Source organism: Argopecten irradians, chromosome 3 (assembly GCF_041381155.1).
Source record: "Argopecten irradians isolate NY chromosome 3, Ai_NY, whole genome shotgun sequence".
NCBI lineage: Eukaryota > Metazoa > Mollusca > Bivalvia > Pectinida > Pectinidae > Argopecten > Argopecten irradians.
In genome coordinates, this window is record NC_091136.1 from 11254626 (window position 1) to 11281166 (window position 26541).

A 26541-nucleotide genomic window follows, 5' to 3' on the forward strand; every position below is an offset into this window, starting at 1 on the left:
ATATGGAAAGGCCTTAAAGTCCTTCAAAACGCTTGTGAGTTATATGACTCTTGGGTCTCACGTTTCCCCCTTGGGAGTGGGTCAAGTTTATTATAGTTTATATTAGGAAAAACACATTGTTGAGCATTTTTTGCTCAATTTTCATAGGAAATGCATCAAACTTGTTTAAAATTATTATCCTGAGATAGCATTTTAATATCATATCCATATTGGTCCTGGCCGATCCCCTGGAGGCAGAGGGGCGCGGCCAAATGGGGCAATTTGACTAGAACTTCAAAAGATTCTTCTAAAATTCTGGAAATGATAGAATCAAATATTCTTTATAGATGGAAAAGTCTTAAGGTGTTTTATGAAAATTGTGAATTATATGACCCTGGGGTCTCACGTTTACCCCCGGGGAGGGAGTCAAGTTTACTTTATACATGAAAAATATATTTTTGAACGTTATTTGCTCAATTTTCATAAGAAATCAGTCAAAGTTGATTAGAATTATTAGCCTGGTTCACAGGTTTGATGGAAGTAAATACTCTTCATAGATTAAATAGTCAAATTTATAAAATTACTGACCGACTTCAAGGGCCAGTATATTAGTGTTTATATGTCTTTGTTTCATTCTAAACGAACTCAGGTGATCGTTAAGGTACATTGGACTCTTGATTTTCTTAGAGTTATTCATTATTCATATCGAAAAGAGTGTTCTAGTGAGAGGTAAAGAACCGTTTGAGACGTATCACTCATATTTTATGTTGTAGAATTAAACATTGACTGTACACCGACTGTAAATTATAATTTTAAATTTTATATCTTTTCCCGTTTCATGTATATGTGAATTAGAAAAGGGAAAATACAGAGAAAATGGGTTTTTCTGACAATTTTGTGCTTAGGGAACAGATACATATACATAATAAAGTCTGTTTAATCTACTATGAAAGCAAAACATGTGCATACTATACATGTATATATATATATATATTTAAATAGCACCTATCGATATAAAGATAATTAGTTTAAAATTATCTTGCTGTGAATGTTAAATGCGTGTATGCAATATGCTTGACTCTCAATAGACATATTCATATTAACTTAACCTCTTATCAATGTACCGACCTAAGCAGGTCGATATGTAGGACGTTCCGGCCAGTCATTATTTAGAACGCTAACACTCAAAGGGGATATTTACTTTATAAAGCCAGGGAGCTAGCCATTGTGGAAGACAAAGAAAATGGCGTTCGGATTGTCGCCTTCCCTTCTTTCACTTCTCCGTTTCAGGTTGTCTGTGACGGTTGCAGCATCCTTAGGATTTATCCTAGTGGGGTACAACAAGTTTCCTTTTGAGCTTCCTATTATGAATTCCGTTAGTGATAGACTCATTTTTACGATACGATGCCAACTATTTGGAGCTTTAACGATACTTATGGGTATCCATGGAGTCGGGAAAATTCGTGGAATGTCGGACGCAGCGAGTGATCCTGTCTATGGCAATGGCGAACATCTGGTGTATTTACCGAAGAGGATTTTACAGAACACCATTGAACAGTTTGTCTTTCATTTCATAGGCCAGCTTGCCTTGTGTACCTATCTGTCACCGGAGGCTATGAAACTGATTCCTGTTTTGGTTGCCCTGTTTGTTATTGCCAGAATCATCTTCAAAATAACCTATCAGAGAGATGCCATGTTGCGGATCTACGGAATGATGAGCACCTTAATTCCGACAGTAGGGGTATATGGCTACTGTCTTTATTGCTTCCTCACAGAGTAGAAACATCTTTAATTATTCCGTCAACCAGTGCTATCGTGTGTGTGCCATCGAACACCAAGAAGTATTCTAAACAAAATATTTGTTAAATGCAAAGTGAAGATTGAAGATATCTAGACGTTATGGCACAGATTTAATACAGAGGTAACTGATGTTTGCTATACAACTATCGTATAATACTTTGTGTTAAAGACAGATAATACAATAGTAACTGTAGACAATTGTTGGAACAGAATTCGTCAGAAGGCAGAAACACAGGGGACAAGAACGGCACAAGACTATATAAAACTATATAATGATTTTTTAGGAAAAAGGCAAATGCTTGTTTGTCAAATTATTGAAATGTTATTATTGTTAAGAGTACAATTGCAGACATTATTGCTGTTTAAGTGGCTTACGATGATAAATTGATAAGTCTTACCTTAACTCTGCTTTGGTAGATTTCATCTCCAATTACTGCAAACGTTGTGACGGATATTCATAGCTGTTAAATAAATATCGGAATATTACTGCCTCAGAGTTATATTATTTATTAATTATCTGTACATCATACGTCGCTTTTCAACTATTTTATGTAATGTTAAAGTGAATAGTCGGACAAATGAAAGCGTTAGAATTTAATGGCTATATCCGTGATTTCCACGCAACCTCGCTTTCAAAGTGTCAGGTAAAAGAAGAGTGTCAATTTGGGCTTTCTGGTGTCCATGGCCGATAAGCATTATATTTCGTTTACAATTACCCGTGATTGAGGACATCATGATATGGCATATGATTAAGGTCAGGTCGGAGTTCCTTGTGAGTTATGTACCATGTTTGAGTGATATTTAAGTCGTTTGTGTATCATGATACACTTTTGCATGGTACACAATCAAAGCATTTGTTACTCAAATATGTACCGCGATACACTATGACATGGTACACAAACGTAGTATTTTACACTCGATTCTGTGACACTTAATATTATGGGGTACAGATTTTTTTTATTCAATTATGTCCCGTAAGCCGAACCCGGCCTGGCAAAGGATAAGTGTCAATTTGGGCCCTCTGGTGGCCATGACCGATAAGCATTATTGTTGTTTACAGATACCCGGGGGTTAGGACATCATGATATGATATATGATTAAGGTCAGATCGGAGTCCCGTTTTAGTTATGGGGGGTTAAACAGGAGGGACAATTTTCTGTTTTGTGTAGTTTTGTTGGAACCAAATTATATTTTTGAATGAGTTTTTTAATGAAGTATAATGCATTTATATGTTAGAAATAAAACATTTTGGAAATATAACTTGGTGTTAAAAAGTAGGTCACAGTGACATAATTTTGTTAAATGTCAATTATTTAAGAATAAAGTTCAACTGGTGCCAAAACACACCAGATTTTTTTTCTATAAATATTATATTAAATTATATTTACACCTACTAGGCTTGTTCACTATACGCAAGTACTAGCCGATTTTGTTTACCATAACTGCATGGTAACATTGAACTTTGAACTTGCGTATGAAAATGTTCTATGCAACGTAAAGGGGCTACTGTTTTTAAAGAAACACATGGCTTTGTTTACATTTTGACGCAATAATTTACGTGTATTTTGTTGCTTTTCATAGAATTTATAGAATTTTGGAAAAATGTAAACAATTCATATATTTTATATTTATATATGATAGTAAATTTTTTTATAAAGGAACGGAAAAAATATAACGACCGGGGCGACGTGCATTGCTTTCATTTTTGTAAAAATGATGATGTCAAATGTAAACATTACCTCTGTGTCTGTGTTCGTCCTACGATAGAGTCTTTGGGATGGACGGGCGTGAGACCCTCTGACAGAGGTCAGTTATAAACATATCCTCTTGTCTTTTTTTCTTTGAGAATTTAATCGTATGTATTATACAATACGCAACGCTAGTAATCCACGTGTTAACAGTAACGCGTCACCACAAATACAATGTATCCATCGAACACAAGTGAAGTTGTTCCATCTATCGATGGCGATGGATCTAAGCGTATATTATATAATCACATGGCTCCCAAGGATGTAATATCGTCAAGTCAGACGACAATCTCAAACACATTGAGCTACTAAACACATTGAGCTACTTGAACACAGGTGCTTTGACAACTTCGGCAAACTCCAGTGTGTAAGCGTGCGTCAGCTTCGCCTCGCTGCATAATAACGGTCACCGAGTACACACATATGGCCGACAACTACTACTTTGTTATTACGCTATATATTAACTTTTAGCAAAATTGAATATATTTAAAGTTCTGAACTGATTAAATAAAATTATCTCTGAAATTTACTTTGTTTGCCATGTTTATTTTACGCTAAAATATTGAACTTTTTTGTCGTCGCGGATGAATAATTCTATCTTACGTAAAGAGTCATCATTCGCTGTTCGATTGAGTAAGCTCCTCCCACTTTTGACCGATTTTATTGAATATTTACGTCACTTTCAAATGACTATTTTATGGCATAAAATCATAATTATCAAATTATTAGGCAAAGAATATTATGAATGACATAGGATTGAGGAGGGGGAGCAGGGGGAAGGGTGAGTGGATTTTTAATTTTTATTTTTTTTTTAATTTTAAAACACCAATAAATGTTTTTTTTTGTTCAGAGGGCCATATACTTGCTCGAATACTTTGCTATACAATTTTGAAATGCAATAATGATTTTGTAAATGTTTTAAATGTGTATTGTATTATTTATAGTTTCCTTATCTCAAAGGCATTCATTACAGAAAAATGGTAATGTTTAAGCCAGTTTATTTTCATTCTGAATATAACAATATATTTATTTGTGTTTTAAAGTTAAAAAATAAAAATACTTCTCCCCGACCTGCTCCCTTTCCCATTCACAATATCTTTTGAGTTGATAATATACAAATATATTGCTCAGTGCAATCTAATATGATATATAACATTATTGTCTGGTGAATTATGGCATCAGATGAACTTAATTATTACATAATTGACATTTTACAAAAATAAGGTCTCTATGACATATTCTTTGACATTTAGTTATATTTTCAAAAATGTTTTATTTTCAACATATAAATGCATTATTATTAATAGAAAATCATTTAAAAATATCATTTGGTTACAAAAAAACGGGACAAAAACAGAAAATTGCCTCTCCTGTTTAACCCTCCTATAACTCCCAAGGGACTCCGACCTGACCTTAATCATATGTCATATCATAATGTCCTAAACTCCGGGTATCTGTAAACAAAAGATAATGCTTATCGGTCATGGCCACCAGAAGGCCCAAATTGACACTCATCCTTTGGTTTTAGAGCTGTACTTTTAAACGGTGCTTTTCATAATTGCAATGGTCAAAACTGAACAACGTAAAGACTTTTGGAAGGCCAATAAACGCATTTCAACTGGTCTTCATTGTCCGACTATTCAATTTAAAAAAGAAAATACGTTTTTGTGTATATTGCTACCGTGTATTTGGTAGTTTATTATTAGACCCAGAAAATAAATCTTTATACCTAGTAATTCAATTACATGTTGACTTCATGTTATCGTATGTAATGACTTCTAACAAGCTACGTTTTTATAATAAATGTATAGTAATCGGTAGTTGTGTTAGGTAATTATCATATCGGTCGTTTTATGTGGTAGTATCTATATCAGGTATTAATTTCTTTATATGACATGCATTAACGCTGTCATACCATCATACAATAAAATATTCTGAAATGAAATATGAAATATGCAAACTTTTAAACGTCATCATGTGATATAGCTTATACATTGGTCACCGAATACAAACGATCTAACGCCTAATGTATTAATGTCTGTATTCCTATTTTAAAGGACCCCGTTATCATTCCCCTGTGATATATTTCTAGGTTACTATCATAATTATAGATATAGATTATTCAAAATTCTCGTCTTATAAAGATACTATATATCCTGATTTTGGACGATTTATGATATTTACAACATAAACAGCGAGGAACATAACTGCAACCTTTCAAATGAATAAGTGTATCCATAAACTTTGTAACATATATCAATTGAATGCAAATTAAACTGTGTACTCTGCGTTTAAATACACTTTAAATTATATTAATATTATCACAAAGTGAATAAGAATTTACATTTCAGCAAGGTGTCACATTCGTTCTACAAAATCATGTAGTGATCATTCTGGTTAGATAATGTTTGTCAATAAATGTTAAACTTAAAAGTACAACTAATAACCTGGACATCCATAGTAAGAGTTCATTTTCATTTCAGCAAACCTTTTTTTCCTTTTCCTGTGTGTATAAATTATGAAGCTTTGTTTGAATACGAAATGTATTAGGTAGCTTAGTTTATTTATTTATTTGTTTGATTAAATCTATGTCCTATCAACGACCAGTGTCGTGTAAAGTCCAATGTATGCGTGGTATATCGTGCATAACGTGTGTGGTGCGTGTTTTGGGAATCTGTAGTATATTCGTGTTGTATTTTCTGCCTGCTGGTAGGGCGTAAGAATTACACGTGCTGCCCGTATTGCATGGTCGTAAAAGGCGACTAAATTTAGGATTTTATATTTTCTCTTCTTCCTAACTACCTTTCTTCTTCCTAACGTCTCTCTTGACAGCCTAAACGCTCGCCCCTGTGTGGTGGGCTGTGGGTTCTGTCCCCTCGCCGAGACATACCTAAGTCTATAAAAGTAGTAGTCTCTGGTTCTGCTTAGCAATCAGCATACTGGGAGTGGGACGACTGGTTTCCCCGTTATCAGTATAATGTGACCGGGTGGGGTATGATGCTTAAAGTCTTTGGCTGCTTGCTTCAGCGATATGAACCACAAAAAGGGCAATAGTCCCCCTATACAAGAAGACACAACACGAATATACCGCAGTCTCCCAAAACACGCACCTCGCACTACATACCGCAGATAAAGTGGAATAGTGGAACTCTTGCTCTTTGTAATGTTATATTACTGAAGCATATATATACCATCGAATAACCATCCGTCACATTATACTTACAACAGTTGAACCAGTCGTCCCACGTCTTTAATGCTAAAGTTACATTATTGAAATATATCTATCTTTTCATTATTCTACTGAAATGTTATAAATAGCTATGCGTGTAGGGTAGCGCGAATACATTTATCTGTAATATTGTACATTATATATATATATATATATCTTTAACACGATTCAATTTAACAAAACAATTTTAATTTTAATTGATCTATCTAAAAATTATTTCTGATATAGATTTTTGCTTATGGCGGATGATGTATATTCTGTACTAATTAGTTCTGTTTTCTTTACAAGTGTTATTCCTGTCAAAACACGCCGTTGTGAGTGTTATTAAAGAACCGTTTGAGACGTATGACTCATGTTTTATGTTGTAGAATTAGATATGGAATGTACACTAACTGTACATTATAATTTTACATTTAATTGATTTCTATGACTATTCCCGTTTAATGTACATCTACATTATGTATATGTGAAAATAGAATAGAGAAAAGTAGAGAAAATGTGTTTCAGGCATTTGTGTGCTAAGCAAACTGATAAATAGACAGAAAAAGGTGGGTTTTTTTTCTCATACAGGTGTAACACTGGCTGGTCTCGGGCAACACACTCATGTCACCTGAGGCTGTATTCCATGGCTACCAATGCAATAAAGCCTCATGATGTCAACGCGTCAACAAAATTACAATTTTACTCATTTTTGTCAGAAACTAGACTTGCTTTGCTATAATACATGCAATCAGTGATGCTTGCGTTAAAACAATCACGCAATTTCCATTTGTCGTTTTTTTCGAACTTATTTCAAATGGAGGGATATCACATAAAAGTACTCGTACATGTATGGATATGAAGGATATGGATATTCTCCCCACAGGATCACAAAATTTTGTAAAACCCTCGGCAAGCCTCGGATTTAACAACATTTTGTGACCCTTGCATAGAATATCCCTATCCTTCATATCCACATATGAAAGAGCCTTAATGTACAATGAAAGCAAAACGTATGGATAAAATACATATATATATATAAATATTTGTTATTTTTGAAATATACATACCATACCACATTATAGGTAAATAGATAAAGACAATTTGTCAAATAATTATCTTGCAGTGATTGCTAGATATGTCAATATGCTTGGCTCTCAACAGACATATTTGCTTAATCTTTTATCAATGTACCGACCTAAGCAGGTCGATATGTAGGACGTTCCGGCCGGTCATTATTTAGAACGCTCACACTCAAAGGTGATATTTACTTTATAAAGCCAGGGAGCTAGCCATTGTGGTAGGCAGAGAAAATGGCGGTCGGGATGTCGCCTTCCCTTCTTTCACTTATCCGGTTCAGGTTCTCTGTGACGGTTGCAGCATCCTTAGGATTTATCCTAGTGGGGTACAACAAGTTTCCGTTTGAGCTTCCTATCATGAATTCCGTAAGTGAGAGACTCATTTTTACGATACGATGCCAACTATTTGGAGCTTTAACGATACTTATGGGTATCCATGGAGTCGGGAAAATTCATGGAGTCGGGAAAATTCGGGGAATGTCGGATGCAGCGAGTGATCCTGTTTATGGCAATGGCGAACATCTGGTGTATTTACCGAAGAGGATTTTACAGAACACTGTGGAACAGTTCGTCTTTCATTTCATAGGCCAGCTAGCCTTGTGTACCTATCTGTCACCGGAGGCTATGAAACTGATTCCTGTTTTGGTTGCCCTGTTTGTTATTGCAAGAATCATCTTCAAAATAACCTATCAGATAGATGCCATGTTGCGGATCTACGGATCGATGAGCACCTTTATTCCGACAGTAGGGGTATATGGCTACTGTCTTTATTGTTTCCTCACACAGTAGACAAAGCTTTCATCAATCCGTCGCGAGTGCTATCGTGTGTGTGCCATCGAACACTAAGAAGTATTCTGAACAGAATATGTGTTAAATACATAGTGAAGATTGATGATATCTAGACGTTATGGCACAGATTTAATACAGAGGTAAACAAATGTCTAGAATACAATGTATTAAAGACAGATAATATTGTAGTAACTGTAGACAATTGTCTGAAGAGAATTCGTCAGAAAACAGAAGCACAGGGGACAAGAACGGCACAAGAATATTAATTTCAATATATTAATTTAAACTATATAATGTAACACATATGAGTTTTTATAAAAAAAGGCAAATGCTTGTTTGTCAAATTATTGAAATGATATTAAGGGTACTATTGCAGAGATTAATGCTGATGTCAAAATTTTCGTCCAGTTACGGCACATATAACTTTAAGTGACTTACGATGATACATTGAAATACTTAATGTGTTTTGGTGGATTTCATCCAATTACTGTAACCTTTGTGACGAATATTCATAGCTGTTAAATAAATATCGGAATAAAACTGCCCCAGAGTTAGATTATTTACTCCAGTAACTATCTGTACATCATAGGGAACTACACAATTTAAGTTTTATCAAACGTTAACGTGAATATTCGGGCAAGTGAAGGCGGTAAAGTCGGTAAAAATGGTGTTAAGATTTTCTATATGATTTCTTATGACATAGAAAAAATTAACGTCAAAATTGCTCTTGATGCGATCCCGGCTGGCTATGTCCGTGTTGACATTTCCACACAACCTCGCTTTCAAAGAGTCCGACAAATTTATTTTTAGAACTGCTAAATTTAAACTAGGCTTTTCCATAATTTCAATAGTCAAAACTCGACAACATTAGCAGAATTATCGTTTTGATATGTAAGGACGTTTGGAAGGCCAATGAACGCCTTTAAACTGGTCTTCTGTACCCGACTATTCACTTTAAAAAGAAAAAAAAGAAAATATGTTTTCGTTAACATACTGTAACATTACGATGAGATGTAATACTGTCGTGCATGTGGTGTTTTTATTATAAGACGCAGACAAGAATCTATATACTCGGTAATTAAATTATATGACTTCATATATTCGTAAATAGTGACTTTTACGTTACATGCCTTTGTTACATTTCGTAGCTATACTTTTATGGTAAATGTATGGTAATCAATGGTTGTATTAAGTGCGCATTATTCCAAGTCGTTAAATAGATTTATTCGTTGTCATGATCATCAGGTAGGTAAAGTGAAACATTCTTGTCTGTTCACACTTCTCTTTATATGAAATGTATTAAGGTTGTAACATCATCAGGCAAAAATATTCTGAAATGAATATAATATGCACACATTGAAAACGTCCTCATGTGATACAATATATAAATTGGTCACCGAATAAAAACGAAATAACGCCGAATATAGTAATATCAATTGTATCCTTAGTTGTAGGGACTTCATTAGCATTAACCTGTGGTAAATTCTAGGTTACTACTAAGATTATAGAGTTAGATTATTCATAGGTTTCGTATTACAAAGATAGGATATAGGTTGATTTTGGACGATTTATGATATTGTAGAAACTGGTGGTTCATCTACCTTTATATAGACGGTGACCTATATGTGTATGTGTGTTAATGATAGGGCCTAGAGAGGTATGTATAACTTATACGTGTTTGTTTCCGTGTATTGGCCATGGACGTATGTGTAAGTTTGTAATATGATGTTTATGTCTCACGCTTGGTTGGCTAGTCACAATACTAAACCAGACTCGGTGATTAAATGGAAAGCTGTTTGCCGACAATTTACTCATTATAGATATATCACGCATTCTGGGTAAATAAGACGAACCTACCCAGTATCTCGGAGCGGTGCCGATCGCAGCATTCAATCCGAACACATCATGGCTCTCCCAAAACGAGTGAAATTTCCGTTGGCTACCTTATTAATTCAGGCTGTTTTTATCATCATCTATGTCATCTTTGTTGATTATGAAGATGCCGCAGATCCAACAAAGCCCGACAGCGATTATCCGACACCTAGATATTATCCAAGTAAGTAATAATTGCTAAATACGAGGTGAGGATTAAGTGCAGCATAATTGCATAAGAACATTTTCTGCTGCCCCTAATGTAATTGTGAAAGGAGACTTTATTTTGGATCTCTTCTTTTTTCTTGTTCCTAACCGACTCTTGCTAAGGTCTCCCTTGACAGAGTCTTTTGGCCTTCAGTTGAGCGTTCGTCCCTGTGAGGAAGACCCTGTGGGTTCTGTTCCCTTGGTGAGGCACACTATAGTCTATAAAAGTGGTAATTTCTGCTCCTGCATAGCGCTCAGCATAAGGGAATGGGACAACGGGCTGTCCCTTGTTTTTATAATGTAACTGGATGGGATATACACACAGACAAGGCAATCTTTAAATGATGCTGGCTATTAATAGGACGTTTATTTAACCAACCAACCAAACAAACAAACAAACATAAGTAATGAAACAATATAAACAAACATACCTTTGGTGATCCTAACAAGTATCATCTTAAAACATTGCCGGGAGGATAGGTCGATAGCAATCTCTACGTTCGAAACAATAAGACCCCATTATTTTGTACGGCTCAATACACTAATATTATTAGTATAATGTATCATTTTTCGCTTGTTAAGAAAACTATATTGACTAAATCAATGCCACTGCTTATTTAGATATTCTGTTGTGGTACCGACATGGTGTAAATATAGTTGTTACATACGAGAATAATTAAACTAAGGGTTAATGAAACACTAGGTAGGGCGTTAGAATTGTACCTGCTGCCCCTATTGCAGGATCGTAAAAGGCGACTAAATTTAGGATCTTATCTTTTCTCTTCTTCCTAACTGACTTTATCCTTCCTAATGCCTCTCTTGGCACCGCCTCACTTTTTGGCCTTCAGTTGAGCGTTCGCCCCTGTGAGGAAGGCTCTGGGTTCTGTCCCCTGGCCGAGACACACCAAAGTCTATAAAAGTGGTAGTTTCTGCTCCTGCTTAGCGCTCAGCATACAGGGAGTGAGACGACTGGTTCACCCGTTGTCAGTATAATGTGACCGGGTGAGATGTGTTGCTTGGTGTCTTCGGCGGCATGTTTCAGTGATATAGCACTATAAAAAGGGCAACAGTTCCACTATACAAGAAGACACTACATGAATATACCGCAGTCTCCCAAAACACGCACCTTGCATTACATACACGCAACACAGCATACACGGGAGGCCGTCCTTACATGACCATAGCTGTTAATAGGACGTTAATTAAACAAACAAAAACCTCGTCAAAGATTGATGAATCAGGTCCACTTTCGCGCTGGACAAGTAATTAGTAAGACAAGAAGCATTTCTAAACAGTGTAAATACGTTACCTCAATTGTGGGTATATCTATTAATGTTACAATAGCAGTGAGGAGGCTGATGTGGCACTGTTCTTCAATACACATATTAGGAAAGGGTCAATGTAAATCACGGCGGAAAGTGTGTCAGCCGAAAGCATATCTGCAATATGTGTTTGGTTTGGGTTACTAGGTTTACCATCTTTATGATAGCCAGGCTCATTTACGGAAGTCTTATATGTGTGAAATGTGCTGCGGTGTGTGAATGTCTGACTGGTTTGGAAGGCCAAAACAGTCAATGCAGCAGGAAACATTGCATTGTATTGTTTCACCAGACACAGTATTGCCCTGTGAATCATTCATTGGTTTACCTGAGATATACATGAACTGTTTATCTCGCAAAAAAGCCTTTAAGTATTGTTATCTAAGTCCGATTTCTCATCGGCTGTAAAACATATTTCAAATTTAATATTACGATTGATATCTAGTAAGTGAATATGGCGTAGATACAAATCAAGACCTTCACGGGTTGTTTCTTTAATAATATAAATGTTTACAAAATGCGATATAAAGTTGTTTTCGTATCAAAGGCAAACAACAATCTTCATAAAATATGTTCATATCTGATTTCCTGAAGCTATGGCAGGCGACACACTTGTGACATTAGGAGAGAAAGATAAAAGTAAGATTTTAGCAAATGATATTCTACATATTAAGTAGAACACATACTACAGAAATGACCTCTCACGACTATCATGTACCCGCTGTATATAGTTTTCAACATTAAAATGTATCATTTAGGTTTCTGGAGTATATGGTTGACGTCATGACGATCGCGTTACAGTTTACTTCGGTACACTGAGCACCATGTTTGCCTTGTCTATCATGATGTGCGTAAGTCATTTTTATAATATAATTGTGGTCATAAAAATAGTCTATTTTCTAAAGCATTTTTGAGATATACACTAAATATAGAACGATGGATGTCAGTTAGTGTCGAGAATTCGTCTTTAGAACGTGAATGGAAGACGTTTGTTAATAATTTAACTTATATATATAGGTCGTTAAAATTAATCCGATGAAAGGAAAATGTATGATGTTTAAACTTCCTACAAAACCCTATCCTAATATCAACATGTAACATGGAACAGAAAAATAGTCTCAAAAGTCCATTTAAATTGTGGAACAAGCTATTGGGAAGGTAGACCAAAAACTCAATTTTCTCAATTAATGAAATAATTTAGTACACGGCAGAAAAGGTAGAAAAAATACATACTAGGTCCAAATACCTTGTAGAGTAGGTATATGATAGTAAAATGCATAACATATGTATGGAAGATAGAGTGAAAAGATTTTATTGATAGTAGACAATATATAACAACTCTTCATATAAGTAATCAAGTAATTGACTCTGGAAATAGGTACCACTTTTTGTATATACACAACACATCATATGCATTCTGATCAGAAGAAATGATTTCTATTTAATCAAAATAAGGCAACTTGACTTGTTTAGCTGTTGATATAATAGTATTTGAATACAGTAAAACACTGGTGTTCTTTCAAGGATTCGCCGTATCATAGACGGTAGAGTAATCAGTTTCAGATAAATGTACACCAACCCTGTGCTGTATAAAGCGCTAAAAAATATGAAAGAAATTTAAACTATGTACATGTAGTTATGCTAGGATATGTAACAGTCTGATTTATTACAATCCTGATCCTGCAGGTCGGGCGTTAAGGATGTTCCTGCTGTCCCTATTGCATGATCATATAGAAGATATGGTGTCTTCGGCGGTAAACTTCAGTTGGATAGCACTATATAAAGGACAAGAGTTTATCTGTTGCATGAAGACTCAACACGACGAATATACAACAATCTCTGCTCCCCACACTTCATACACACAACACATCACATACATGGGAAGCCGTCTTTATCTTACCCTGTATGCTGATATAAACGTTAATTTAATCAAACAAACATACAAAAACATATTAATGGAATCTTATTTCATTATCCTAGTTGTGACCACAACGAAATTACATCGCTCGATTATACATAAATATGCTGTGACTGATTACATGGTTCTTAGTTGCTATGTTTTTTTTATTTATCTATTAACTTATTTATCAATTGAACACACAGAAAAGAAATATTGAAAAAAATAATACAGTTTAAATTAATAAACATTCAACATACAGATATCTCAGCAATTAAAATTAGCATGCAAAATAATTTGCAAATGACAATATAAGATATGGTATGTACAAATACGTATTAGAATATGGCGATGTCACAAATGAAATACAACTTGAAATACATTTTGACAATGCTGAGTAAATGTGATTTACATGTATTAAAAACATATTATATTCATTTGATTTAAAGAGTTCAAGTAAACAATTGGCGAAACTGTCAGGGAAACAAGCAATATGGTCTATTCTCTGATTAGAAAACTATAGTTTCATATATTGATATAACATATTATAGGATAAATCATCATTGACACTGATTTTATCAATACCTGTATTATCCATCACATTTATCTGGTCTCACAATGTGTCGGTTATGTCAGGTTTCACTGAGTATAGTAAACAATTTCAGCGTTCATGAAAACAAAACCATCATCAGGTCTTGGTTTACACAACATTGGAGATTATCAAAAGTATTTGTGACTGTATGTGTTCAAATAATTAGTTTCATTACTTCCTGTCTGACGTTCTTTTTCAACCTTCCTCCATAACACTTCCATCGTTTTGTCTGTAAGTTGACCATTCGTCCTTTTGAGAAAAGCTACGGATTATTTTTCTTTACAGATACATGGCATATTTTAGAAATAAGTAATTGCAACTGTTAAAAGTTTAGCATATCGACTGCTTTACCGTTGTCAATATAATTGGACCTGATTGGCTATGCTGGTCTGTATCTTTACCAGGTATACTTCGGCGAGGTTGCGGTGAACAAAGTGAGCAAAAACCTACTACTATTGAGATTTATCACAAACATTACCGCATTTTTTCCCGACACACATTATATTCGCGGTTTAATTTTGTCCCTTTTGTAAAGGGATAGACCAATTATCAGACCTTAAATGAGTAATATTATAGAGTAAATAAACGAAACAAATGATTGATAAATGAGTAAACAAATAAAATCAGTATGTCTATATTATATCTAACTAATCAGTATTCAGGTCAATTTTCAATTTGTTTATTTCCGTAAACCTTGCGGTTTATAAGACACAAAGTACAATTTTAATACTGAATAATGAATAATTTAAACATGTACATAGTCCAGTAAAAATACGAAAAATTGAGGCCTAACCTTCAAATAATTGCAACAGAATTTGTTTTCTGCTTTTTGGGTTGGAGGATCTTAGTATTTTACCATGAAAAAAGTCGCCAAAAATCATATGTTCGGAAAGTCGTTTTTTCAACACCCGAAAAAATAAGAAAAATATATAGAAATTACACTTTTGACCACTTTTAAAGAACAATATCTGCTATTTTTGCAATACTTGAAATATGAAATCTGGTGTATAGTAATACAAACTTCAGGTTAGCACAAATAAGTTGAAATGGTACAATAATTTCAGTCAGTCCAAGAAATAAAGAAGGATGAAAACGGCTCAAAACCTTTTGAATTTAGTTATCATTACCGTTTTTGTTCCTTTTAGATGCAAACATTTATAAAATCTTACCCTGAACTATATCAGTTTATGTTTTATGCCTTAAAGAATTACAATTTCTTTGATATTAATGCATGATCAATAATACATTAGCTAGAAAAACCTAAATATTAACTTGTCAAGTTGACTGATCGTGCCAATTTGACGTGTTTTTGTACTTAGATTTTTGGTAGTTGATATTTCGGAAAATAAAAAAGCAAATGCTTCCAAATATGTTATATCCTTTTTTGTATATTTTGTACTTGTTATTTTGATCATTTGTTGTAAAAACGGTATAAATATGCACATCTTATTTGGTAGTAAAAACTCCCTATTTAGTTAATTTGGCTGAATACCAAAATATGTCTAAGTCCATAAATCTGCAATACAAAAATCTTAATTTTTCGAATATGCTTTATTCGATTGTCATAAAATTTTGCCAGTAAATAAATTCGAACTGTTATGATTTTCAGCTATAAAATTGAACTTGAACTTTTATTTTATTCCTTTATCTCATTGAAAATTATGTAACCCCCATCCGGTTCTAATATGGAAAAATGAAAAACTGACCTATGCAAATATTTGATCAAAAAGAAACTTCAATAATATTGGCTAATATCTGCCAAAGGATTTTCTAATCTGATTAGTCACAAAATAGATATTCACATTTTTGACATTTCAACTTAAGGACTTAGCCAATTAGAGAAGTTTAGTCAAATTGGCACTATATGAGGATTTGATCGACCTCACGTCTTTTATATTTGGGGATATATTGATATAGTAGTCTCTTTTAGGTGAGTATAGCCTATATAGAATCTGAATTAATAACTATCTAAACACTTTAGACGGTGATTACTGAATATTTCTTGAATGAAAAAGACACATTATTCAATTTGGACTTCAAAATGTCCTTGGAAAAGGCCAAAAATCCAAACTTTGAGCAACCATGTTATCTCAGGTATTTAAGTAAAATGTTTTACTTTTAAAGCCTTTAAATAACAAGTTTTATTTAAAAAGATTCCACCAAAATGAGTACCAATGGTATTGTTGATAATAACATTTTTTTATCTTAACAATCAAACAAAAGCATATTTGGCTGTTACAAGGACATATTTATGCAATTTTCATGCTGTCATCGATTTTCCCTGTGTTGATATCAACTTATCTTTTTGGCAATCTGTGCTGTCCTTATAATGATCTTGCCATACATTTATTTTCTAGTATCTCATGATAACCATGTAAGTTTATATTTGGCTTCAAAGTTGGCAAATTATGCAAATATCCCTATTTTTCTGATTTTTGGGGGGTCAAGAAAAACACTTTCCCAAATTTGTGTTTGTGGCGACTTGTATAAAACAGTCAGATCTGTATGAAAAACAAAGAAAAAATTATGTTGCAATTATTTTGGGGTAACACCCTATCTTTCCTGGACTAACAGGAGAGTGATTGTATACAATAAAACACAAACATTAGTACACAATTATTATACATCAGATACTATACAGTTACGGTGTATTAAGAGACTGAGAACGTTTCTGGAATGCAAGTTTTAAGAATTTTCCGAGATTATTTGGAACTTAAACATTATTTACACTGAGTAATTGAACAAGTTTGAACACACTTGGATGATAAAAATAATAAGGTCATTGTATGATGGACTACATATATATATCATTGTACTATACAAGAAGACACAACAAAAAGATATCACAGTCTTCTAAAGCACATAACACACTAAATAACACACTACACACACCATGCATGGGAGGCCGTCCTTGCATGACGCTGACTGTTTATAGGACATTAACAAACCAAGCAAACAAATAAACTATATGTTATATTTTATTTTATTTCTCTAGTGTTCCGGGATGTACATGTTATATAATTTCATTATCTAGTGTTCCATGACGTACTTTTTATAATTTTTATCATCTTGTGTTCCAGGATGTACTATATATCATTTTTATTCTCTAGTGTTCCAGGATGCGCATGTTATGCATTATATACTATATATTATTTTCATTCTCAAGTGTTCCAAGATGTACTTTATATAATTTCTATTCTCCAGTGTTTCAGAATGTAAATGTTATGCATCATATACTATATATCATTTTTATTCTTTAGTGTTCCAGGATGTACTATATATCATTTTTGTTCTCTAGTGTTTCAGGATGTACATATTATGTATCATATACTATTTTGTTATTATCCAGTGTTCCAGGATGTACACGTTATGGTATTTGTGGGGTTCGGCTTTCTCTATACGTTCCTTCAGCGGTATGGCTACTCCGGGTTTGGTTACAATATCTTACTGGGGGCTGTAGCAGTGCAGTGGACACTTATAGTAAGAGCCCTTTTCTTTCATGACATGGCCTCAGGAAGTCGGGTGAAGATGTCCCTAATCGAGTAAGTATGACGTTCTTTTGAGTAAATATGATAATAATATCATATGATATAAGGTACTCACAGCGGTCATTTGTTTCTGTTAGCTTAAAGATAAGTACTTAACAAGTTTATTTTTCTGATCATCTTTTCATTCAGATAAGTCGCCTTAGTAATACACTTTAAGGACATACAACGTTTCATGACGTTTGGCCGATGTATAAAATTTACCACAATACATGTAGCTGTAAAATAAGGTTTACAGACATGAGATGATTTGCTTTTCCCCATATTGCAATTGCAATAATTTTCGCTTTACAGTCAAAAATCTTTCCGTCTAACACTACCTAAATTAACGGAACCCCCCCCCAAAAAATTTTTTTGTGTTTCCTGTTTTATAGAATGATAAATGGCGATTTTAATGCTGCGACAGTGTTAATATCGTTTGGAGCCCTTATCGGGAAGACCGGGCCTTTACAACTTCTAGTCATGGTCATTCTGGAGGTAGTCTTTGCCAACCTGAACCAGTATATAGGGACTGAACACCTCACGGTACGTCTACAGAAATATTCTTTATTGCAGATATCATTAATAATTTATGATTTAGTTTGGTTTAGTTTATTATCATTATGTCCTATTATTGTCAGGGTCATTTAAGGACGGCCTCCTGAGGATCTGGTGTCTAGTGTGTGTGAAGTGTGAATTGCGTGTTCTAGGAGAATACGGTATATTCGTGTTGTGTCTTCTTTCTTAGTGGAACTCTTGTCCTCTTCATACATGTAGTGTTATATCACTGAAGTATGCCGTCACAGTCAAACAACACACCCTACCCAGGCACATTATACTGACAACAAGCGAACCAGTCGTCCCTCTCATTTTATGCTGAGCACTAAGCAGGAGCATAAACTACCATTTTGATGTGTGTCTCGGCCATGGAACAGAACCCATAGCCTATCTCACTGGGGCGAAAGCTCTGTTATCTGTATAAGATGGTCGATGTGCTTGCTCGGTATATCGGGTGCATGCTTCAGTGAAATATCACTAATTTTACATGGACACACGAAAATATCACAGTCTACCAAAACACACAGACATCTTCAAACCGCACAGATGGGAGACCGGCCTTAAATGAACTTGGCTGTAATTAGGAAGATAATCTAAAAAACAAAACCAAATCTCATTAATGTGAGAAACACATCCTGAAGAATTTCTTGTCAACAAAGTATCTGATGAATTGATGTCTCTTCATCATTTTTGGACTTTTCACATTATTTTGACGTTATATCTGTTATTTTGTAGGGTTTTAGTGATATTATGTATTATTTAACATGATTTATTTTAGGCCAGCGATGTTGGCGGGTCCATGTATATACACGTCTTTGGAGCCTACTTTGGACTAGCTGTGTCACGTGTCCTTTACAAAGACTCGCACGAGACATCGACCAGTCTCCGTAGCGGATACCTTTCTGACATATTTGCTCTTGTCGGTAAGTAGATTTGATAATCACATGGGCGTTAAAAACGGTAGAGTGCACTCCGATGACGTTTATCAAACACAGTTTAATTTAGTGGGGTATTCAAACTCTCGCTCTGTTTTTCAGGTTGACTGAGTCTGGATATTTGATCTGACATCTTATCCCCAAACACATCCAAATACCAAATATTGTAACAATTCCACGTTTAAATATAAAACCTATTACTAAAATCTATACATCTCTCAAATTTTATTATATTTCACACGTGTTCTGCTTAGCATTCTACGATATGACCGGCTTGCCATTTTAAAGATAAATTGATCAATTAGGTCGTCATTTGAGTTGACATAAAAGTTGATAAATGAAGCTGAATAAAGTAAATGCCAATTAATGTTGAGAATAATGTTGTGTTCCAGGCACGGTTTTCCTGTGGTGTTTCTGGCCAAGCTTTAATGCAGTCTCTGCAGTAGATGACGGTAGATTGCGGGCTGTCCTCAACACTTTCGCCTCACTTCTCGCATGTGTTGTGGTGACACTGGCAGTATCATCAATGCTTAGTCGACGAGGTACCTTTGATATCGTAAGTGATTAATGCATTTTTCATACGCTTGTTTAGTAATCATAAAGTTCATTGTTCCCATGACGTTTTTTTTGTCTTTTTCATATTTTGACATGGATGATAAAGATAACATTACACAATTTTTACGTGCGATGGTTTATTATCAATGTCATTCTAAGGATATATTTAATTGGCTACTTTAGTGCATATCTAAAGTCAATATCATTGCATATCATTTTATGATAAAGATAAACCTCTGCGAGGTATAGATTATGCATATATATTATCATTTCTGAATAATTGTATTTATATATATATTTCTTCCCCTGTTATTTGTGCCACGCTGTATTGATTTGGAATCTTCCTATTTTCTCAGATCTATATATCAAGAACCTGCGTAGTTCAATTTCAGTTTCTAAAGCTTAGTTTGATAATTATCTTTCTATTTTAAGATTCATCTACAAAATGCATCGCTTGCTGGTGGTGTTGCTGTAGGGACATGCGCAGACATGCCAATAAAACCTTGGGGCGCTATGGTAATTGGGTCACTAGCAGCCATCATATCAACGTTTGGTTACAAATACGGCTGTGTAAGTATACTCGTTTTCTTTTTTACTTCATAAATATTACGTCATCATAGACTTATTTCGTGTTGTTAGTCTGATACTACTTACAGTCCTCTGTTTAAATCTCATTGCAGAAGAATTCAGTACATTGACACTGTTATAGTTGAATCACTTAGATTACCACATATATTTTTTCTCTCTCGTCATTGTTGATACCAATCTCATGTTATATGATTCTTTATATCGATAAAGATTAACCTTAAAGCTATGAAGACTTATTAATAATAGTACATCTATTGATAATCCCTGGTTTTGGTATTGACGACAAACTGCATTCTTTTGAGTAAAACAATGATATCAGATCGAATCTCTGTTGCAGGATATTCTATCTTCTAAATGGAAAGTCCACGACCCAGCCGGAATTAATAATCTACACGGTATGCCAGGAATTTTAGCAGCGTTGGCCGGGGCAGCCATGGCGGGATTGGCAACTTCAAACAATTTTGGTGATAGGTGAAGACTTTATTTGGTCTTTATGATTCACATGATATGTGAAAGTTGAGTTTACGCATGTGCTGATTACCGAAACATTTGGATTGACAATCGACACATATTTTTCATGAATTAAATGAAAAACTAAGCAAGGGGTTACAGACTTCATAAGTAAATCTATATGCGCCAAAACTCATATAGTGATAACTGCAGGTCACATAAAATGTGTATTTTTTTTTAATCAGTGATATTTGGAGCGGTTTAAGACATACCAATGAAATACATAATTACTATAATTGTAAATGAAATTCATTTCGAAAAAAAACCCATTCTAGATAATATGATATTTAAAACGGCCTTTGCGAAGCTCTTTTACAACAGCAATGTAAGCCAACTAAAAAGATAAATGTTTTATGTACCCTTGTCTGAATAAAGAAAAATATATATTATAAGATTCTTTTATCTATAAAAATACTTTAGTACCGGAAATGAGTGTGCGCCATTGCCTGTCATCAATGTCTTTGTACCTTTGTAGTCTCTATGTTGTCTTCCCTGCCCGGGCTTCAAACGGTACGATATATGCTGATGATCGGTCAGCTAATGAACAGGCAGGGTATCAGCTGGCAGCCCTGGCGACGACCTTAGGGATAGCTATAGTTGGTGGTTTACTGACAGGTAAGTATACCCAATGGGAAGATAGTGTCATAGATTAACTCAATCACGAAGTTTTCTTTCTCTTGATTCAGTTCCATCCAGTCCATCCCGATATCATGATAATGATTTGACGTGTTTATTGTTTGTTTGATTAATTAACGTCGTCTTGACAGCATGTATGCAGTGTGTAGCGTGTGTGAAATGCGAGGTGCGTGTTTTGGGAGACTGTGGTATGTTCATATTGTATCTCCTTGTATACTGGAACTGTTGCCCTTTTTATACTTTTATATCACTGACGCATGTGACTAATTTCAACTTCAATACAAAGTGAAATTTCTTAGATGGTTCTAAGATGAGGTGTTGTATTTGTCTTTACGCATAAACGTCTCAAAAAAATATCCACACAAAAGTTAACAAAATGTGTTTGTTTTAATGAAACAAATATAAGCTATATTTCTAAGCATTGCTTGGTATTGTGAATTGACATGCTCGTAGGTGAATTGTTATGCTTATTTGGTTTCGTATTTCTATTTTCTACTACTGTAAATGTGCCAATTTTAGCGCAAATACAAAAACTGTATGGTCATGAACAGGTTAGTTCGTGATGAATTAGCAGAATCTGTATGATTGCTATATAAACAACATAGAAACAAATGCTAGCGCGAAAAGCGCTGAGATAAGTTTATCGCTAAATTATGGTTAACATGTATTTTGTTTTTTTTGAACACATGATAAAACTTGGTCGAAAGGAAGGTTCCGTAACTTCCGAGTTTCCCTTAATTTATGTAACACTTTCCTATGGGTAAATTTAATATAGGGAACTTTCTTAAGTTAAGAAACGTTTGTGAAAGTGGGTTTGAGATAAAAAAGAGATACATTAACATAAACATAGGAAGTGTTAAAAAGGCGTGACTTTACAGCAAACCCTTGTTTGTAGGACTTGTAATGCGTCTCCCGGTCTGGGACGATCCTGAGGACGAATACCTGTATGATGATAGGGATTATTGGGAAGTCTCGGATCAGGGTTTCCCTTCCGACCTGAGTGAAGTCCGACCACTTAATACAGGCGGGTAACTATCGTAAAGTAGTTTTGTGTTTTTTTTATCTTGTCTGCCAAAGAATCTTAAGATGTATTGGTCTTTGTTCAAATAGTATCACCAAAGTATCTTAAGATTATATCTTTGTTCAAATAGTATATGTTCTAAACTAACGATATGACTAACAGCAAAACAAACCTTGGTCATCTTTATTATGTTTAAGTTTTGATCTAATAAAATAGATCATAGTTCGGTTTTGACATGTAGCATTATCTTCATGACTTATAAAGAGAGGGTGCAGCTAGACAAAATTTTAAGACAATATTAGCGCGATAAAACGCAGATGTTTGCAATTCCGGATATCACTATTTAGGCTTTTTTGTCTGTTGTCTGATCTATTGTGTTAGATTTAATAGCATGTTTTGTAATGAAACGCAGCAAATGGCGTTTAAAGCAATGTGACATCTGCCAGAATGTTATGTATTGTTTTCAATACTAATATGGGTCATACACCTTTCCTGTTTCAGAGGGTTACTGACGAACTCCACCAATGGAGAGATGTAGCAGCAAAGCAAAGAACAACTTGTACATGGTTGAAACATGCACATTTGAAGACCTTCTAGAGTCTTGCAATGGGATACTCGTTTTTACAAGCACTCAAAACTGTAGATATAAAATGAATGTTTGTTATATTATCGTTTTTGATAGAGATTTTGTATATCTTGTATTCAACTTAAGATTTAACTACTGATCATATCTACGGTATCCGATACCATAATTAGATTTAATAGTCGGTATCGGGTTCAGTAGGAGTGGTTTGTAATAGTAATTTTAATAAAAGCATATTACAAATATATAGCATTTGATCCAGAACTGCATCATTCCATTTATATAATGACTTAAAGTATACATCTATCATTCCGGCACTGTCACATAACTACATTAATGTCGTCGATATATCGTGTAAGTACTAAGAAATGATAGGGAAGGCATTAAGATACATGAGCGTTGCATGTATTTTGCATCTGAAGTGCAATAAAGCGTTCTGGTTGTCGCGTTCTGTAGATACGACTGAAAGATTAAGTGTTAGCTGACGTAATCGTCTAGTTTTATGTCCTATGTTCAATAAAATGCTTTTACAAATGTTGCTTTGTCTATAAACAACTCATTTAGTGTCAACTGTACTATATTACGGTTCTGCTACAGTGGAGCTTCGTTAGATAAGATCGCTAAACGTGTATGGAATGGTAATACATACATTTTACATGACTTTTCGAGGATAACATAGATATACCTAAGATCTAAAATAAATAAACTGCTTATATGTTGTTAGGTATGGTCACCTTTGCCTAACCTGTTATTATTGTAAGTGTTATCTTTTCCCGATAAATAACCAATTAACGTTTTGCAACGTAATTACATATATACACTTAATAGTACATGAGGGAAATTTTCGTGCTTAAAGTCTTCCCGATCAGTTTTCACATTTTCATTTTGCAGTTTTTACATTTCAACACAGTGACAACATTTTCGCAATCAAGGCAACCTTCGTGTAATTCGGGCGAATTCCCGACATATAAATGTTCACCTTTATTGTTTATATAATGCCTATTTTTTCAAACAGTACAAATGTCAAAAGGTTCAAGATGGATTTCACTTACATGTAGCTTTTCTTGTGTTTGTATTATCTGAAAATATTCAAGATGCCGAAAATTTGTGAAAGAGGCATTTATACTGTTTGAAATTTGTATATACATTGTATATATTCTCCCTCTGGAGAACTAGTATTTGAAGAACCTATTTGTACTGCTCCTCATGTATACCATACTTTGACATCTTACATTATAGTTTTATTTCAGATCAATAACACTAATGAGAAGCAAGAATTAGTTGCTTACTAAATTACTTATAACATTATTTCATTATCGTGCGATCCATCATCACGGGGGTACTTAATTCTATATAACACATCTATTTGTACCTACTGATCTACTGGTACTGTTACGGAAACTTTAAAGTATCTCCGGGGAATTTGTCGAATATTACTTATTCAACAAACCCGTTCCTGTCTGCTTTTAGTCATTGGGCATATATTGGTAAACTTATATCCAAGGTAAATACTTATTTCTAACGCGCGTCATTTGAAATATCTGTCCAACAAATGCAGTTTACACCCCAGTAAATAACAAAACAATTCCTTAAATAATTATTAAATTCAAACTAAAACTATGCTATATTTCCTCTAATTGGCCCCTCCCCTAGGCCCCTTGGGGGGCCAGGGTCACCGTTTATACAAGATTGGTTCTCCTTCAACCAAAGAAGCTTCAGACTAAATTAGAACTAAATCCAGTCATTCCTACAGAAGAAGAAGGATTTTAAAGAATTTGTTATATTTTCCCTATTCGGCCCCGTCCCTAAGGCCCCTGGGGAGCCAGAATCACCGTTTATACAAGGTTATTCAAGGAAGCTTCAGACCAAATTTGGTGAAAATCCACGTGACTAGAAGCAAATTGAAGGAAGCCGGACGCCGGACGCCGGACGCTGGACGCCGCGCCATTACATTAGCTAAACGGCCCTTCGAGCCCGGTGAGCTAAAAACCAGCATATCCTAAAATAACCCTGGTTGTTAATAAGACGTTTAACTAAAAAAAAAAATAAAATAAAAAAAATCAGCATTAACATAATCTTTCATATACTTCAGCCAATTTTACCTGCTAACATTTTATTCTTTTTTTAGAATTAACAGAAAACACACTTGCTTTTCCAATGCTTTTGATATTTTCTGCGTCATCTCGGCCCAGTTGTTCAAAAAGTAATTAATCTAATCACAGTTTAGAGACAATTTTCAAATCAAGATAAAATAATTACTGGTAATAATACAAGTAATGCTGATTTTAGTGTAGATGTAATCACAAACTTTACAACAAATGTGAACTGAAAATTTCACTAATCATGTGATTAAGCTAATCATCTTTTGAACAACTTGGTGCGGCGTGGTGAACGTGATTATGTTGCGTCTCCTAGACATTATATAACATAGCTGATGGTGCTGTATGTATACAGTGAAGCATAAAAGACAATTATACACATTACGTCCGTCATAGGGACCATTCAAGGCCAAAAATGAAGAAGCGTCAGAGGAGACCTTTTAAAAGTAAAAGGAATAAGGTAGGAATAGCACATCATAGGGATACTTAACAACGAGCCCAATGGACCTTCACGATCATCTGACTATTTATAAAATATACCACATAGTAGACGGACACAATTGTAGAAAAGAATTAGGGATAATGTACACAAGAAAAAAAAAATCAACTTAATCGAAGATCGAGGTCATTAATTTGAACAAAATGTGCAGCCCTTCATCCCAGCATGGTACAGGCTTACTATCAGTTCTCTAGGCCTCGTAGGTATTCATAGGACGTTGTTTAAAGTTTTTAGCCTATGTGACACGTGACCATGATTGAATGTGAACGTCACTCATTTAAACAATCTTGGTAGCCCTTCATCGCCAATCCTTACATACGACAGTCTTAATATAAGCACCCTGGATTCATCGATTATGTAATTATTATGGTTCTTTTTTTTAAACTAATGCTTTGACTTGAAGCCCAAAATGGCCTTGGCTCTTGATGAACCATAAATTTTAAACAAACAAACAACTATTAAAAAAATAGTCGTTTGGATGAAATATTTACTGACGATGCACGACAGACGAAGACGGACAAAGCATTAATGAAAATAGGCCAT

At 34.5% G+C, this 26541-nt stretch overlaps 3 protein-coding genes across 5 annotated transcripts; all 3 read left to right on the forward strand.

Annotated features, from left to right (window-relative positions):
* The first annotated feature begins 1147 nt into the window (after positions 1-1147).
* On the forward strand, positions 1148-2265 carry LOC138317545 (transmembrane protein 79-like). The gene has a single exon (XM_069259296.1). The coding sequence runs from the start codon at positions 1223-1225 to the stop codon at positions 1757-1759; it is 537 nt and encodes a 178-aa protein (XP_069115397.1). The 5' UTR covers positions 1148-1222; the 3' UTR covers positions 1760-2265.
* A 5641-nt stretch (positions 2266-7906) lies between these two features.
* Positions 7907-8877, forward strand: LOC138319916 (transmembrane protein 79-like). The gene has a single exon (XM_069263031.1). It carries the CDS (start codon positions 8049-8051, stop codon positions 8601-8603), a length of 555 nt encoding a protein of 184 aa, XP_069119132.1. The 5' UTR covers positions 7907-8048; the 3' UTR covers positions 8604-8877.
* Positions 8878-10108: 1231 nt separating this feature from the next.
* Positions 10109-23938, forward strand: LOC138317544 (ammonium transporter Rh type A-like). Of its 3 annotated transcripts, XM_069259294.1 has the most exons (11): positions 10109-10260; positions 10424-10659; positions 17840-18032; positions 18410-18560; positions 19351-19495; positions 19900-20063; positions 20495-20632; positions 20988-21121; positions 21636-21775; positions 22692-22824; positions 23319-23938. In XM_069259294.1, the coding sequence occupies exons 2-11, from the start codon at positions 10509-10511 to the stop codon at positions 23353-23355; spliced, it is 1386 nt and encodes a 461-aa protein (XP_069115395.1). In that variant the 5' UTR covers positions 10109-10260; positions 10424-10508; the 3' UTR covers positions 23356-23938. The 3 variants fall into 3 exon arrangements, with proteins under 3 accessions (XP_069115395.1, XP_069115396.1, XP_069115394.1); XM_069259295.1 differs by lacking the exon at positions 10109-10260 and having other exon boundaries at positions 10278-10659; positions 22692-22820; XM_069259293.1 differs by lacking the exon at positions 10109-10260 and having other exon boundaries at positions 10279-10659.
* Positions 23939-26541: the final 2603 nt, after the last annotated feature.

Excerpts from the sequence above, each read along its gene's own strand:
- LOC138317545 (XM_069259296.1), top strand. The coding sequence starts at position 1,223 with ATGGCGTTCGGATTGTCGCCTTCCCTTCTTTCACTTCTCCGTTTCAGG.
- LOC138319916 (XM_069263031.1), top strand. The coding sequence starts at position 8,049 with ATGGCGGTCGGGATGTCGCCTTCCCTTCTTTCACTTATCCGGTTCAGG.
- LOC138317544 (XM_069259294.1), top strand. The coding sequence starts at position 10,509 with ATGGCTCTCCCAAAACGAGTGAAATTTCCGTTGGCTACCTTATTAATT. Across the intron at positions 18,561-19,350 it reads TAGGGACTGAACACCTCACG|GCCAGCGATGTTGGCGGGTC; the intron begins GTACGTCTACAG and ends GATTTATTTTAG. Across the intron at positions 21,122-21,635 it reads TCAAACAATTTTGGTGATAG|TCTCTATGTTGTCTTCCCTG; the intron begins GTGAAGACTTTA and ends GTACCTTTGTAG.